The sequence below is a fragment of the Diceros bicornis genome, chromosome 17, assembly GCF_020826845.1.
Source record: "Diceros bicornis minor isolate mBicDic1 chromosome 17, mDicBic1.mat.cur, whole genome shotgun sequence".
NCBI lineage: Eukaryota > Metazoa > Chordata > Mammalia > Perissodactyla > Rhinocerotidae > Diceros > Diceros bicornis.
In genome coordinates this window covers 58,766,891-58,784,383 of record NC_080756.1, presented here as the reverse complement: position 1 = coordinate 58,784,383, position 17,493 = coordinate 58,766,891, and the positions used below count along the sequence as shown (strand labels likewise).

The window sequence follows — 17,493 nt, the reverse complement described above, 5'->3', positions numbered from 1 at the left end:
GACGCACAGCTTGAAGCAGGGGAACCTAGAGGAGGTCCCCAAGGGCACTGGAAGAGATCATGGCGGCCTGGACTAGGATGGGGGTTGGTAGGAGAGAGTGGGATTTGGGAAATAGTTAAAAGGTAGCATCCGTGGGGTTTGGGGATGGAGAGGTGCCAGGGAGAGAGAGGAGCCAGGGAAAACACCTGGGATTCTGGACTGGCTGACAGCGCAGGCTTGGCAGGTTGGTAGACTGGGGAGATGATGATGGTCCAAGATTCCTTCTGGTCCAAGGACTGCAGGATTTGTGCAACTGGCGGGGATCGCAGGTTCAGAGTATTAAGTTCTAGATCTCAAAGAAACCTAAAGTAGAGTCAGATCTTGGCTGCAGGCTTCAAGCCCATTCCCGTCCCCTTCAGTCACTGAGTTATTATTTTCCCCTTTTCATCCATCGAGCATCTTCTTCACACCAGGCATTGGGGATATAATGATGAACAAGTCATGTGCCTGACTTCAAGGAAGAGTCAAGCCCCGTCGAGGGCCCCGTCACTCCTCTATCAACCTCACCAGCCCTACGCCTGCTGGCCCAACGTGCAAACCCATCTATTAGAATTACATCCACAGTACCAATCAGAATCCTGTACAGCACTCCATATCCCACCTAGTCAGTCAGAATTAAATTAACCTCCTGCCCAAGCCAAAGCATGAGTTTCCCTTGGTGTTATTAGCTGGATACTCCTTAAATTGAACTGCAATCTCTTTGGGGGGCAGGTAGGGACCATGTTTTTTGCTTTTTGGTACCCCATTCCCTTGTTGCTTGGCGCATCATAATTATTCAAAAAATATTCACTCAATGAGCTCTTACTATGTCTGAGACACTCTGCTAGACGCTGGGGGAAGGGTACAGAGATGAATAAGAGATGGTCTCTGTCCTCAAGGAGCAGTCATGTGGAATTGAGAGTCTCTCTCATCTGGGCCAACTGACCATCCACATCACACTGTCATGTCCAGATGGACTGTCTTCCAGCAGCTGCATGGGCATCCCTGGTGACACAGAACTCACTGCCTCACAAGCAGGACAGTCTATATTTTTAACAGCTCTAATCGTTAACTGAGCTAAAAGCTTCCTTTCCTATAGCTTTCATACATTAGTACCACTATTTTTGCCCGGAATAATAGAAAATACATCTAATCCCTTCTTCACATGTCCATTCCTCCTCCTTATTGTTGTTTTCATGTCTACAGTTTATCCACACGACTCCATCCAGTCCTGTTTTCCTTCTTAGGAGAACCTCAGAACCTCTTTAAGAAAGCCCCCAGAACCAAGCATGGGCTCCCAGACAGGCCCTGACCAGTAATCAGCATGGGGCTCTGGCCAGCCGCTCTCTCATGTTGGGGGCTTTATCTACCCATCTGTGATGGCTGCTGCACTCACTTCTTTGGCAGCTGCTTCACGACTGTTGATTCATCTTGAACTTACAGTCAAGTGAAGCCCTAAGGCCTTTCTCACAGGACCAAGCCTGTCCATCTTATACTAATGCTATGGGCTTTTCAAAGCTAAGAGCAGAACTTTAGATTTTTCCCTATTTCATTTAAACCATCTTTCTGTCCCAATGAGATTTTTAAAAGTCTTGGATTATATCATCAAGTTATCAGCTGTCCCCTTTTAGCTTTGTGTCATCAGAAAGCAGTGCTTTGTCAAGATGGTTGAACTGGACAGGACCAAGGACAGCACCCAATTCAACGCCCCAGGAATCAGCATTGATAGAAAAATCAACACTTTTTTGAGAATTCTGTTTGAGAACAACTCATTTGACTATATTGTCGTCTAATCCACTTCTTGTCTTGTCCACATAGATATCACGGGAGATTCTGTCAAATACTTTACTAAAAGCCAGATGCTCCACCCACAGTTGGCCAGGATAGTAGCTTGGCATTGATGCCAAAAGAAAGAAATGAGGTTGGTTTGGCTTGACTCAGTCTTAGTGACCTTTCTACTGGCTTCCCTTCCCAAGACTCACTTTGTTTGTTGACTTAAAGAGTGGTTCTTTAGAACCCACATTATTCTAGAGCTAGAAGGGAACTTGGAGATGATTCAAGGTCTAATTCACAATTTTGCTGATGAGGAAACCAATGCCCAGAGTGCTTCGCTGGCATTCTCAAAGCCACAGAGTTAACTACAGTAAGAACCAGGATTGGACCCCATGTCTATGGCTCCAAGTTCAATGCTCTTTCCTAACAATATCAAGTCATGATGTCTTTCTCTAAGTGCATGCACACATGCGCATGCACACACACACAGACTTACAGATCTTCCTTCGGGTCTCTTAATTGTCAAGACAAACCATGGAAGATGGAGGCCTAGAATCCCTCAATGGGATTTGTTCCCCAATAGAGGAGCTTTGGGCTTCCCCAATCTGGGTTAATCTTGGTAATCCTCAGTCTACTTGAAGGAGACCACTGTCTTTGCACTTCATTTGAGCCTGTGTGTGCCTATGCGTGGGGCTTGCCCCTTGGGTGGGCGTGTAAGATGAGCTATCTCTTCTAAACAGCACATGGAGGTGGGGACTTCCCCAGAGAACAATGGGCCACCTGCCAAGAGGTTTGTGGGGCAGTTTAGGTTTCCACACATGGTGAGAGGAGCAGAGCCCTGGACACACTGCCTAAGGGCCTAGCATTGCAAGAGTGTGACCCCTGCCATGTAAAGGCCGGTTGCCTGAGGAACCGGGCTACAGGGAACGGCAGATTACTTAGCTCAATTTGGGAGAACTAGTGGCAAAAGAGGTATGCCTGCAGCAGAGGACAGCCCAACTGGGGAGATTCCTGGTACCCTGGACAGCTCCCGAAGGCAGGGCCCCTTCACCACCCTTCCCGCCCCCCTTGGAGGCCCTGGGTACCTGTTTATTCTTTAGGTCAAGGGAGAGCTCGGCAGGGGTGTGGGAGCAGAGCGCCGTCGCCAGGGCAGGCTGCTGCGGGCCGGGGGAGGCCATGGGGTTGGGGCCAGCCCGCGGGGAGGCACCCCCCGCCCCCGGCCGCTCCTCCTCCTCCTGCAGCTCCTGGGCTTGAGCCTTCGGGGCAGGGGCACTGGGTCTGCCGGCTGCCACCGCCGCCGCTGCCACCACGGGGTCCTCCATGCCCCCACCAGCCTGGGCGCAGGAGCCGTCACTGTGAACGAAAGGCAACGGGGCTCGGTTGGGGGAGGGGACGGAGTGCGTGTGAGTATGGGAGGGGGAAAACCGGGCACAATGGGCCTTTCTAGGGGTGGGGGCTGGTGGGGGTGCCTCTTGCAGTCCCCTCTAGGGAGGGGCTGTCTTGGAAGAGAAGAGCCCCAAGCAAGGAGGAGAACCTGAATGTGGGGAGGATGTCCCAGGCAGAGGGCAGAAGGAGCTATGAGCAGAGCTCATGAACCTCTGCTTAGAAGCTGTATGGCAGAGTGGGAAAGAGTAGACTGCCTGGGTTCAGATCCGGGCTCCGCCTCTTATTATCTGTGGGACCCTGAACAGGTTACTTAACCTCACTGTACCTCTGTTTCCTCATCTCTGAAATGGGCATAACAATAGTACTACCTCATAGGGGTGTTGGAAGCCTTAAGTTAGTTAAAGTTCTTAAAGCTGTGCCTGGCTCACAGTCCCTGCTATGTATCAGGGTTAACTATGGTAGTTATTAGTGATCTGGCTCCTTGGCCATTGGGTTAGGTAACTGGGAAGAAGCTGATCCACACTGCAGCAGCTCCATCTTCAGAGCGCCCAAATGAGTCTGGGAAAGAGTAATGTCATAGGCCTAGCTTGGGCATACAGCCCCTCCAAGGCGGGGGGACTCCAGCTTTTTGGGGCTGGGTCTGTTAAGAGGAGGGTGTTTGCCCTACTGGGTTTAGGGAAGCATCTGTTCTTCCCTGGCCCCTCTTCTCCCCGCTGGAGCCACCAGCAGGCTGAGCCATAGCTGCTGCCCACCTCTGACTCTAAGAAAATACCTGCTAGCTGGAGCCGCCACAGCCCAGCCTGCCCTGGGGAGTCAGTGCACTCAGGTTGCAACCTTCCTCTGCCAGCCTCCAAGTTCTGCCCCTCCCTCAAAGCCAAGAGCTAAGCCACCTCCTCCATGAAGCTTTCCGGGGTTACTCCTGCTTTCACTGCTCTCTCTGCCAGAACACTAGGGGCTGTGCTAAGAGAGTCACTGTCTATTTCACAGCATGGGCTCAAGTCCAAGCTCTACCAAGTGGCTTTGGTTAAGCTGCTTTTCCTCTGAGCCCTGGTTTCCTCACCTGTATAATGGAGGTACCAGTACCGACTGTGTTAGGTTGTGTGAGAGGTCAAGGAGGCAGTGTATGTAGGTTGCTTAGCACAGTCCCTGGCACAGAGTAAGCACTCAGTAAGTGTGGACTGTTCTTCCCCATCTCTCCCCTCCTAGAGGCCAGGGCCCATATTCTATTTTGTTCCCTTCTCCCCACTTAGTGCTGGGCAAACAGTAAGTGCTCAGTGAGCATTTGCTGATGAGAGAATTGGAAAGGAGGCAAGGCCATGAGGACGGCCTCTGCGGCAGACAGCGATAGACGGTCAGCACTGGAAGGGACCCTAAGGTCACCTAGTCTAGCTTCTAATCTCCCTTTCTTACAGATGAGGAGCAGGGGCCTGGGAGGTGGGGTGGCCCTGGGCGGAGAGCTGGGCAACCTGAGGACTTACTTCTTCCACGGCTTTGCCTCCATGTAAGACGCCCCAAATCACGCCAGAGAAGAGACCTCCTCCGGTCCCTTCCACCCACCTTTGGAGCGTCCTGGTGCTAGACTAACCAGGGTGGGGTGAAGAATCCTCTCTTCGCTCACCCTCCCTCTGTCCTCCCAGCACTCCCCTGCTCCCCTCCCCCGATAAAGGCAAGCTCACTGGCCAGCCTAGCAACAAGGAGCCTCAAACTCCCTAAGGAAACCCTCCTTGCTACAGCTTATTTCTTTGCTCCATCATTTCTTGTGTGGCCACCAATCAAGCTGGAGAGTTGGACAAGCTCTAGATATCTGATGTTTTTTTCACTAGTATCATCAAAAAGTTCTTTTTAAGATCTAACTTCAACTCCTCTTGCTATAGGACACGTCCATTCTTCCTGCAGGGCACATAGAAATAGCCCCTGCCCTCTCCTCGGACAACCTGCCTTCAGGGCCTGAGGGGCAGCATTCAGTCTCACCTAACTCTTCTCTGGACTGTCCTTCGTACTGATGCCCAAGGCCTCTTCACCCCAAAAGGTTTCCAGACTCTTAGAGAACTGGTGGCTATCAGGGCTACAAACACCTTTAAAAATATCCCCCTGCTGGGGCTGGTCCGGTGGTGTAGTGGTTAAGTTCGTGCACTCTGCTTCTGCGGCCTGGGTTTGCAGGTTCAGATCCCAGCGCGGACCTACGCACCGCTCGTCAAGCCATGCTGTGGCAGGCGTCACTCATATAAAGTAGAGGAAAATGGGCACCAGTGTTAGCCCAGGGCCAATCTTCCTCGACAAAAAGAGGAGGATTGGCAACAGATGGTAGCTCAGGGCTAATCTTCCTCACCAAAAAAAAAAAAAAAAAAAGCTCCTTGCTTTCTTTGATTGCTGGAGTGTGCTTGGCAAGAGGTTCTGGGGAGTTGATGCCCCTCCACAGCAGCGCTCAACAATGACGGTAGAGGCTGGTGGATAAATATCCCAGCTTCGTCGTCCCTTGGGTGGAACAACTCTGCGGCACATTCCATGCCATCTCCGGTGGGACTGAGCCCCAGTTGGCCAAAGCAGTGACCTGGTCATTAATGAAGCTGCACTGGCTTCCTTCTCTTCTGTGTCTCATCCCCTGCTCCCCAGTCAACACTTCTGGGGGTCACCTTGTCCCAAATAAACTACTTGTGTTAAAACAAAACAAATTTAAAAAATAGCCTTCTTTGTGGGCCACCCCTCTGGACACGAACAAAGGCTCCCAGGCTGTCTCACCTGGACTCATTCACAGGGCCTGGGAGGTAGGAGGCCCTCCACTGACATCTCCAGCACGTGTGCGCACGTGCGCATGCACACAGACACACGCTGATGCACACACAATGCTTCTAACTAGCTCTGTGGCTTTGGGTAATTCATGTCCTCCTCCTGGCTCAGTTTCCTCACCTGTCACATGAGGGGAGTTTACTCATCTCTAAGGACCCTTCCAGCTTGGACATTCTGGGAGCTCGGATTCAAGTGTCAAGGCCAGTCCACCAAGGCCCACTAGCCCCAAGGTTCCAAGCTCTCTGGCTGGTGGAGCCAACTCTGCCTTCGCCAACGTAGGTGCACAGGGACCTGAGAGACTGTGGCCCTCCCAGGTATCTGATGAAAAGTGTTGAAAAGACGACCTTTCTTTGCCTTCCTTCCTTAGACTTCTTCACAGACTTGTGTGGTAGAAGGTGGCTGTGAGACCCAGGACTGCTATCATCAACATGGCAAAGTTTAAGGTTATACAGTAGAGGGCAAAGAAAGTGGGCTCTGGTGTCAGGAAGACCTGGATTAGAATCCTGCTTCTGCTACCTACTATGTGACTTTGGGCAAGTTACCTAACCTGCTTCTGGCTCTATTTCCTCATCTGCAAAATGGGCACCCTAATAACGCCTTTGCAAGGTTGCTGTGAGGAATACATACAGCTTGCAGAGAACATAGTACAGTGACTGGCACACAGGAGTCCTTGATAAACAGTGATGGCAGTGGTGGTTGTATTCTGAGCTGGAACCCTAAAGCATGGAGTCCCAAAGGAATTCCAAGAAAAACAGCACAGAGAATTCCTACATGGGTTCTCAACAATTAGGCTTCCTTGACCTTCACAAAACTAAAGCAATAGGGTTTTTCATCATACCTCATGGTCTTTCCTACTCCTCCAGACTAACTCCCAGGGTCTTTAGGGAGGTAAGTGAAGATGAATTGGCTTCCTTGAGGCTTCCTCCCATCCCTGTTCTCCATCCACTGGAGCAATGACACAGCAGAGGGCCTTGGTCTTAGGGGTCACCAAGTCATGGGATCCGTGGCCTCTGAGGAATCTGTGCAATTCACCACCTATAGGCAGGCCCCTTGGCTGTACCTACCACAATCTGGGGCATGCCCCAGGGGGCATTTGTCCAGTGACTATTGTATGGATTTGTGTTTTGGGCACTTTGTCAGGGAGCAGTGGAGGCCCGAGTGCTCAGAACCTCTATTTGTTGGCTAAGCATCAACAGAATGTTCCTAGCCTCTGTTTCCCTCTCTGCACCCCATCTATAAAAAGGGTCCAAGGAAAGGGTTAGAATATTCATCCTAGGCTGTCATCGCTGGAAGGACCATCTGCTTCAACTTAGAGACCACCTACTTCAATCTAGTCTCTTACGGAACTGGAAGTCCCTTGTTTCGGCACCCGGAACATCAGCCCTCCCAAGACACAGGCTATGTCCATTAAGATTCCAGAGTTTGCTGGGCTGACCTCCCATCATGAAGCTGCCATCCTTAGTGGGTCAGATTTCAGGCAGCCTGGCACTTGGACAGGAATCACATGGCTGGGATTCACTCTGTGACCTGCATAGCTTCTTGTGAGCCCCTCCCGTGAGCTCCTGGAGGGGGATCTTGGTGACCTTAGCTGTCTTGGGCTCCATATCTGGCTGCAGAAACAAATTCCTGGAATGGTAGCCCACTAGCCTGGAGAAACTTAGGGTGACTGCTGACATAAGGGAGATGCTAGTCATGGCAACCTTCCCTGGTTTGGGGCACCCGTTTGAGAAGGTAAAAAGTAGAATGTGGGTGGCACCAAAATGAGAGAGTTCTTAGAAAGCTTTGGTTGTGCCCATATGACATTAGCCTGATACACATACAGGGGCCCAGGCCATCCACAGAGGTTGTTCCACGCATGACAACACAGGATTGGAGTATGGGAAATGAAAGTCTTTGAGAAACTGGGGGAACAAGCAGTTGCTAGGAGGAATACTGCATGTGCCCAGGACCAGTATGACCTGTGTGTTGGAATTGAATGTCACATCAGAGGAGGGTCACTCATGTGGGAAGCCGGCTTGTGCTTAGAGGGATGTTAGGGGCCTGCTGAGCATATATGACTCCCCTGGGACTCCATGACCACTCCGGACTATCTATCATCTCTGCTATCAGAGTTGACTTCCTAAAATGTAGATGCTTTAATGCCAATTCTCTGCTCAAAACCCATCAGTGACCTCCCAGTACTGCTGGGATAAAGTCCACCAGTGTGGCACTCAAGAGCATTCATGATCTTAGCGCAACCTCCCTTTTCAGCCTCATCTCCATCAACTGACCTATCCCATCTGTCCACACTGAAACTCTCCCCACATCTGCCAAGCCCTCTCAGACCACCGTGCCTCTCACACGACTCCCTCCCGCCTTAAAACGCCCTCTCCTCTTTGTGCTCCTACCCTGCCACCCTTCCTTCCTCCGCCTCGTCAGCTCTTTCAGGACTCACTCGTTGCCCCCCGGAAGAGTCAGTCCCACCCTCCAATGTGTTCTAGTAAGTCTTGGCACTTGCTGCTATTTCAACAATGATGATTTTGTGCTCTAATTATTCATTGATGTGTCTCTCTCCTCCACTAGACTATGCCATGTACACCTTTTTATCACAGGTGCTTATCACAGTGGGCTGGCTCAGAAGGCATGTTTAATAAATGTTAAATGAATAGATAGATGGAGGGATGGCTATCATTTAATCTCTACTATTTTCCCAAGGGCAGAGACACTGGGGTGGCCTTGGTGATGCACTACCCAGACCCTCCTTCAAAGGGTGACCTCTTGCCCAGCTCTGGGAGTGCTGCTGGAGACCGCCTTCAGCTGTCAGCCCCATCAGCCTCTTCAGAGATTGTCTCAGCTGCGGAAAGCTACATGGCCCAAAGTCATGTCCTCCCCAGGGCTGTCCGCATCCTATCCCTGGTGGAGGTGGGGATATACAGGTTCAGCCCCCTGACTCAGTGTGGGGCGGGTTTGACCAGTCTGTCATTCTCACTCCAGAGCTCACGTGGGACTGGCAGGCTTCTGTTGGACCTCCGTCACATGTGACATCTCCCTTCACCACACACTGTGTTCCCGCCCTCCCTTCCGTGGGTGTTGATCCCAAGTGCACCCCAAGTAAACAATCGGCACCCTGAACTCATAGTGCTTCCCGGAGAGCCCAGTCAGTGACGGAACCAGCTCGTCTCTTTCCTTCCTTTTTCTTGACAGCCAGGATTACCCTGGTCTCCCTGCCCCAAGACCTGCAGAGCCTTTCTGGGCTCCAGATACCTTGATAAGAACTCTGGGCTCTCTTCCCAGAAAAATGCACATTACTTCATACACGCCAAATTTTACCCCCACGTTCAGAGGCTTTACAGACTCCATGGACCCAGGCTAAAAACACTTTTATGGAGAGATGATCACAGATTACCTCCCATTGGCTGAGGGCTGTGCCAAGGGCTGTAGGCAGCTCTAGCCATACAGAGGAAATCTGTGGGTGCCACAGACCACAGAGCTCTCAGACACTGGCCACCGTTGTCCTCAACACTGATGGAGTCCTCGTAAACTTTCTACACCTCAGTTCTCTCATTTTCAAAATGGGGGTGTGAATATCTCCTTTCCAAGAGAGTGATGAAGAGGAAATGACCTCATAGATTGTCTGCCGGCCACCATGAGAAATACAGCCCTTCTCTGAGGACTGGGCAAGGAGAGGGGACACCGGGCAGGACCCACATCCCTCTCACGCAGGGAGCAGGCTGGGGCAGTGGGTGTCATCCCTGCGCTCCCAGGCAGACCCTGCGAGGCCATGTTGCCCACAGCCAGGAGCTGGAGGGGACAGGAGCAACTGAAGAGCTGTGTGAGAGCCAGGAGAGGGCCCGGGCTCTACTGGGGGAGGGGAAGACGGCAGGGGAGGGGGCACCGAGGCCCACGCTCCCCTACCTGAGGCTGGCGTGGGTGGTGGCCCTGGGCACAAAGGTGGAGAAGGGAATGAGGAGGAGCCTGGAGGCCCAGGCCCTGAGGGGCTTGTTAGTGCTAACGGTGGTGGGCAGCTGGGGTAGGGTGGGGCGGGGGGCTGTTTTCCCATCTGTGCAATGGCTAGGCCAGTAATTACTAGAGGCCTTGCTAGGAGTGTTTTGAAGTCTGAAGGACACCTCAGGCCAGAAGATTCCCCAAGAGGGCCTGACCAATTGCACCAGATTATCCCAACCTCTGTTAGCCTTCTTAAAGCTCTTCTGGGACAAAGAAACCAGGCATTTTCCAGACAAAAGCTAACAACACGCCTCACATCTCAAGATTTTTCAGCCTTTACTAAAACACTGCTTTCTCTCCCTTGTCTGAATCAATAAAGTGATCTTAGATGGTCAGAATAAAGGCATTGAGCAAGGGAAGCCAAGCGTCCTTTGGGGTCTCAGGAGGGGCTGGGAGGGTTGAGGTGAACAGAGGGGCAGTGTTAGAGACAAACTCACTCTGTGCTGATTCACAGGTCAGGCTGGAAAATGCTGTTGGAGGTGGCGGAAGAGCACTGGGCTGGGAGTCAGGGTCCAGCCTCTCCTCTGCCCTCAGCGTTCTGTATAGCCTTAGGCAAGTTGCTTCTCTCTGGACCTCTGTTTCCTCATCCCAAAATGGACAGTTTGAGCAAGATGCTTTGATATCTGGAAGGAGGCAGAGGCCCAGCTCCCTCCATCTCCCCTCCCTCTGCAGGGGCCCTGGGCCCACACAGCACCATCCCTGCTCACACCCCCCAGCCAGTGGCCGGGCTCTGGCTCCCCCGCCCTCAACACCCAGGGACACAGCATAGCCTCCCCTTGCCTCCCTGTGTCAGTAATCCGTGCCAGCACCTCCCCCAGCCTGTGGCTCCTTGACCTCCATTATCCAAGCTGGAAGCCAGGCCTCAGAATAGAAAGCCCTGGAGGAAGGCAGCTGTGGCTTTCCAGGCTGCTCTGACTTCATTGGCTGTGACAGATGCTTCTCCCTCCCATCTCCCAAGGGCCCTGAGAGAGTATAAGTTATTCTCTCTCCTGTTGGCTCCATGGAGACTGCAGGCTTTGGTCTCACAGCTGTTCTAAAAGCTGCTGGCTGGTCTGGTTTGTCTGCAGGGTCTTCCTGTCAAAGGGGTCGCAGCGCTTCTCTCGGCTCTGCCCTCCCCATACCCAGGCCCACAATACCCAGGGTGCTCGCCCAAGGTGGGCCAGAGGAGCAGCTCATGCAGACTGTCCCCAGACGTCCCACGGGGCAACCTCCCTGCTTAGCCCACCCCACGGCAGAACATCAGCACCTGGTAGGCTTCAGGGAGGCCTCGTCTAGAAGCTTCCTCAGGACACCTCCCTCATAGGCTCCCACGCTGGCCACACTGACTAATGCCATCTTATTGCCACGGGAATGCTGACATTTTTGAGCATTTTTTTCTCTCACAAACGGGCCTGGCTCTAGCTCTGAGGACATCCCTGACCCTCCCGGGCACACGCACCCAACTTCACCAATGCACGCCTCTCCAGCCCGTGCACACGGGGCTGCCTGCGCCTGGACACACGTCCGAGTTTCTCTCCTGTAGGTCTGCTCACCGCACGCCCCTCCAGTGAGACGCCGCCCCTCCTGACGTTCTCACCTCACCCACCTTCAGAGGAAGCTCCGGAAGCGCCGCCTTTACAGAGGTCCCTGCACGCGCCCGAGGCGTCGCGCAGCGGCTCCAGCAGCCCTCCAGCTACGGCCCAGCGAACTCCGCTGTCGATGTAACTGTCCTCTCATTATGAACTACTTTCCGTACACAAATGTCAATAACACACGTGAGGCATAAAGAAACACATCCACCTGTGCCTAGCTGCAGAAAGAGCACCTTAGAAGCCTTGGATACCCGTGTCTTCCTCCTCCCTCCTCGGAGGACCCTGTCCTGCACTCGTGCTCAGCGGTCCCTGGCCTGTCCCCAGGGCCGACGTCCTCCTGTCTTGCCGCAAGCACTGGGGCCGCTTGGTGGAGCACGTCTGCCTGCGTGCTCGCAGGGAGGCTCGGGAACGCTCGGGGACATGCAGACCCCAAAGGGGTCAGGAAGCCCCTTCAAGGGTGACGGCCCCGCAACTCCGTGCTGGCAGGACTGGAAAGATGGCAGGGGTCTGACCGCAGCTGGGTTTTGCCCATTATTTCAGCAAGGAAAGAAAGAAAATGAACTTGTTCCTTAAGGATCCCCTGCTTCTGACCCTTTGTGGCCCGGAGGTGTAAGGATCTCCAAATGGACTGTGGTGACCGTCAGGAGCCACACGGGTGATGCTGGGAGAGGTATAGCCAGGAGAAGCGTCAGCCCACGAGCCGGCTGGGAGCCAGGTCCAGGGTGTAAGCGCTTTGGGGTTCCTGGGGGAGGGAGCACACGGGGCCGCAGGTAGTGTTGGCCAGCTCCTGATTAGGGGTGCCACTGGAGCAGTTACATGTGTGGACGCCGCACCAGACTGGCTGGGTTTGAACTGGCTCTGCCGTTGACCTGTTGTGTGGCCTTGGGCAAGTTGCTTAACCTCCTCGTGCCTCACTTTCCTCTCTCTGAAAGAATTAAGGTCGTAATGTATGTAAAATGCTCAGTAAGCCCTATGTAAGCAGCAACCACCTTTCTCCTTTTTAGGATTTCCAACATGCTATTTTGTTAAGTAAGCAAATAAAAAGCAACAGCACCATTCAGCTTCCCTGTAATATTATAAAAGAATATGAAAAGTAGGAAGGATGTGATTTCAGAATAAAGAACGGTCCTTTAACTTCAGCTATCATTTTTTTTACGTTCTTGGTGTCTTGTGCTAGAACTCTTTAAACAGAGAAATATTGGACTCTCCCATAAGGTACAATTTCTGAAGCTCTGAGTTAGAGATGATGCTGAGAAGCTTATCAGAAGGTAATAAGGGCTGGGAGGCAGCAGAGCTTAACGAGTACAAGATTAAGAACCAGACGAGGGGCCGGCCCTGTGGCTTAGTGGTTGAGTGCGCGCAGTCAGCTGCTGGCGGCCGGGTTCGGATCCCAGGCGTGCACCGACGCACCACTTCTCCGGCCATGCTGAGGCGGTGTCCCACACACAGCAACTAGAAGGATGTGCAACTATGACATACAACTATCTACTGGGGCTTTGGGGAAAAAAAGGAGGAGGATTGGCAATAGATGTTAGCTCAGGGCTCGTCTTCCTCAGCAAAAAGAGGAGGATTGGCATGAATGTTAGCTCAGGGCTGTTCTTCCTCACACACACACAAAAAAAGAACCAGACAAAACAAACCATGGTTAAAATCCAAACACTCACAGGCTGTGTGACATTGGGCTAGTTTCTTAACTTCTCTGAGCCTGTTTCCTCATGTGTAAAGTGGGATACCTACCACGTGATTTCGCTGGGAGAGTTAATAAAACAATGTCCATAAAGCCTCTGACACTAATTGATGCTCAGGAAATGTGGTTTCCCTCGCTAATCTGGGCCAGTTGTGCTTCCCCAGCTTCTAACTAAAGAGCCATTACTCCCTGGAGAGCAGAGACCTCTTGTCCTTCCTGGGTCCCTCGAGAGCCCTATGATGGTGACCTACATAAACCATGGGCACACAGTGCCTCCCAGAGGCAGGGCAGGACACCACACCTGGGTGTTTTGTACTCTCGTGGCTGTAAAGTCCCTTCAGCTCATCCTCCTCCTGTTCCCACCCAGATCAGCCCTACCTGGCACAGCAGAGCAGATATGCCTTTGGCCCCATGTCATTTCCAGGGAAGGATACCCTCCCAGCTCCTCACAGGGTCAGGTTCACCATACACCAGAGAAAAGATCTCTGATGGCCTACAGGTGCCTGTGGAGTCAGCTGTGTGCTTGCCAAAAACAGGAGTCTTGTGACACAAGAGGTGGAAATGGCAGAATTACCAGTAGTGTAGGACATCGCTCTGGACATCCATCAGGTTACTATGGAGCAAGACTCCCTACCTGTTTCCCTACAGTCACCTTCTTTATCTTCAGCTTTCCTACTGGAAGTCCTTCCTAATGTCTAGCTTCAATCTTTCTTGCTGCAGCAAAAACCACTCACAAGCTTACAGTATCAGAATGGCCATGCCATTTCCCATATGCCTGTGGGTTTCACGGGTCATCTCCAAAAGTGTTTGGGAGGGAGGGACAATGTAGGACACACTGGCTTTGGGAAGAAGCCTCAGAGATCCCAGCTTGGGGACCCCTTCCCCCGCAGGCAGGGCAGGAGTCAGTGCCACCTTTCCCTGCGAGAGTTAAACTGTCTCCGCCTCTTAGGAGAGCAGGCAGTCTAACTGTCAGCTGGCAAGAAGATTCTCATTCTGGCCTGCGCTGGGATGGCTTGGGGCTCGGTTACATCATTGCCTCTCCTGCCCTGATGTCTAGAAAATCTCCTCTCCGTGCCTGTTTGCCCTGCTCACTGGCATTCATCTAGGCCTTTAGCTTCTCTGATCTCTTTCCCAAAATAGTCCCTCAGTTCTCAGTCTCTCTCTCGTGGATACTGGGCTCTTTCCAGCTGACACTCCATATGTCATGGGCTAGGCTCGAACAGAAACACCTGAGAGACTGCCTCCACGCCCATGGCCTGCCATCCAAACAAGCAGCTGGGCCCTCTCTCCAAGGGCACAGCTCAGTGACCATGAACAGCATGCAAGGTAGTGTGTCCCCTCCTACTTGCCATACCAGGGGCTCTGCCACTAGAACCCCACCCCCTGAAGTCATCAGCCCATTCTTTCTAAACATTTCCCAGTCACACCTAAGTTTCTAGACCCCTTCTCCCAGGACTCCTGGGTCTTGACTGATTTCTCCCTTTCAGCTCTTGACAAATCCAGCTTTAAGACAGCTAGCATTTGTTGAGTGCTTACTATATGCCAGACACCTTCTCATGCATCATCTCACTTAATCCTCCCAACCACTCTAAGAGGGAAGTGCTATTGCTGTTCCCATTTTACAGACACATAAACTGAGGATTAGAAAGCTTAAGTAACTTAACCAAGGTCACAGAGTTTGTAAGTGGCCAAGCCAGGACTTGACCCTGGATTTGAATTGCTCTTTCTATGCTCTCAACTGCTCCACATTCTAGTGCTTCCTTGAAATCTTCCTGAAGTTATCTTCTAGCCCAGGGCACTCTTTTACCACCTCCTCACCTCTCTCTTCCTCTCCAACCTAGAAGCGACTCTATAAAAGTCATCTGGTGCTCGCCCCTCTGCCCTTGAGAAGAAAGGGGACTCTCATATTTTTAAGTTCTTTACTGATCAGTAATTATGAACACCTTGCTCACCAGGATCATTTCTTGTGAATTAGTAAATCATACTAATACATCAGTCTCATGACTTTGTTTCTGGTGAGTCAGTGCCCCTGGAATCCGAGGAGCTCAGAGTAGTCTAATTGATTCTCTGAACCTGCAGAACTGTCACCTGGGCTTAGAACTTGGTGACCACACCAAGATCCTGCCAGTCTGTGTGGTTGGTGGCCCCTGAGGCAACACATTCAAACCTTGACAAGGCAGAAGCAGGGCCAACGTCCCAGCTCACTATGGCCCCTCTCTTTGCCTGGGCTCTCGTCTGAACCCCTGCCAGCCTCCCCCTTCGGGAACTTGTTTAACAAGTTGCTCCTCTTCTCTGAGTATGTCTTCGTCTATAAAAAGAACACAATAATTCTTGGCCCTGTGACCTTTAAGGTTGTGCGAGGATCAAATGAGGGAAAGGATGGGAAGGAGGCTTGTGACCTGGAAAACGCCGAACACACGTTAGCTGTTAAGGTTACGACTGGCTTTCTGCTTAACCCTCCCTCATTTTGCGTCATTTCTGTCCTTAGAGTGAAAGGAACTGTATCCGAGATGAGGACCAGTGCTGACCTGCCAGCATGGAGGAAGGAGAGTGGGTAGCAGGCTCTCCCGTGTGGCATTCCAGGGGTTACATCCCAGTGCCCAGGCTGCACTGCCCAGGATGCGTGGGGACAGGGAAAACGAGAGGAGGCGGTCGTGCCAGGCTTGTAGGATTAGGAGGGAGGTGAGGGTTTCCTCCTTTTTTAAAACTTCCTTTTTTGTTTTAACAATAAGTAAAATGGAGAAAGAAAAACCCCATGCACTGGCCTACCCAATGCCTCTCTTTTCTTCCACATGCTCGGACTAGTTGGAACATTGCCTTTCCCATCCGCCTCTCAAGTCTACTATTCATACCACACACCTGCCCTTCATCCTGCTTTGTCAATGCTCCTGGTCTCTCCATGTGTATGTCCCATCCCTGGCCAAGGCAGAGGGCGTCCTCATAGAATCAGCGCTAGAGGGGCCTTGCGGATTAGACAGTTCACCCTCACGTTACAGCTGAGGAAGCTGGGGCACAGAGAAGCGCATGCCTTATCTAAGTCTCGTGGTAGACAGCACCAGCTTCGTCGGGAAGCCTGGGTTCTACCCTGTTCTGCACTTCACCAGCTGGGAGACCTTGGGCAAGGGGGCTTCCCCCAGTCTTCAGTCTCCTATCTGTGCAATAAAGGGCTGGTGCATCCCTTGGCTGACATCCTGTAGTTCAAAATCAACAGACCCCTTCTCTTTGCCCCCCAGCACTTCTCCCTTGCCTGGACAGGCACACACGCCAGTCTTCCTTCACAGACAGCTATCTTTCTTGTTTTTTTTTTTTTTAATTGTCACAAAAGAAATCTCTAAAAATCTCCTTTCTTAAGCTATTCCAAGGCCTCGCAAAGGCAGTAAAGTCTTTAAAAATGCCTGATCTGATTAAATCACTCTTGCTAAAGATTAAGATTATTTCCTCTTCTTTGGTTTGATGAAACGGATTTAAAACCCTTTTTGTCAACATCAGGAACACTTACCAAAAGTATAAATTATTTTCATGGTCATGTTATTGGTTAAAAGATAAATGAATGGATGGGCCTGGAGCGTATTATGTTAAGTGAAATAAGCCAGAAAGAGAAAGACAAACACTGTATGATCTCACTCATATGTGGAATATAAACCAACACATGGACAGAGAAAACTGGACTGTGGTTACCCGGGAAGTGGGGGTGGGGGGTGGGCACAAGGGGTGAAGGGAGTCATATATGGGGTGATGGACAAACAAAAATGTACAACCCAAAATTTCACAATGTTAGAAACCATTAAAACATCAATAAAAAAAAAAAAAGATAAATGAATAGGTACAGATGACCTTTCAGAGGAAAAAACAAAACAAAAAAACACAGGAAATAGGTTAGAAAAATCTCTAGGCGTGCAAAGAGAGGTTACTCTTTCTAGGAATGAAAAAAGACTATCCAAGAGACTCAAACAAGAAGTTTTCAGTAAACAAAACAAGAATTTGTTTCCCAGAAAATTGGATAAAACTCTGCATTAATGAACGCCAACTGAACAGAGATAGCTAGACATTCCTTGTTGTATCTTCCATTTTGTTGTTCTGGAAGTATTATCTTTAGTTATGTTTATTTCTTTAAATAATAAAGCCTAGAGCTTTTTTCCCCCTGAAAGTATTCTCTTGGTGATTTGTCTCTGCAGCATGGTCACTCTGATGTGTTGACCTAACGCTGCCTGGAGTCCGCAAACAGCCTCACGCACAGGGTGAAGGGGCAGGAAAGAAAGGCTCAGGCCCTGAACACCCAGCAGGCTT

General features: G+C 51.3%; 1 protein-coding gene across 1 annotated transcript in view; it reads right to left on the bottom strand.

Moving 5' to 3' along the window:
• The window catches only part of IQSEC3 (IQ motif and Sec7 domain ArfGEF 3), a 104,880-nt gene that overhangs the window by 46,435 nt on the left and 40,952 nt on the right, over positions 1-17,493 (bottom strand). Inside the window, exon 3 of the mRNA XM_058559087.1 lies at positions 2,877-3,144. Coding sequence (XP_058415070.1) covers positions 2,877-3,144 — 268 coding nt within the window. The remainder of the gene's footprint in view (positions 1-2,876; positions 3,145-17,493) is intronic.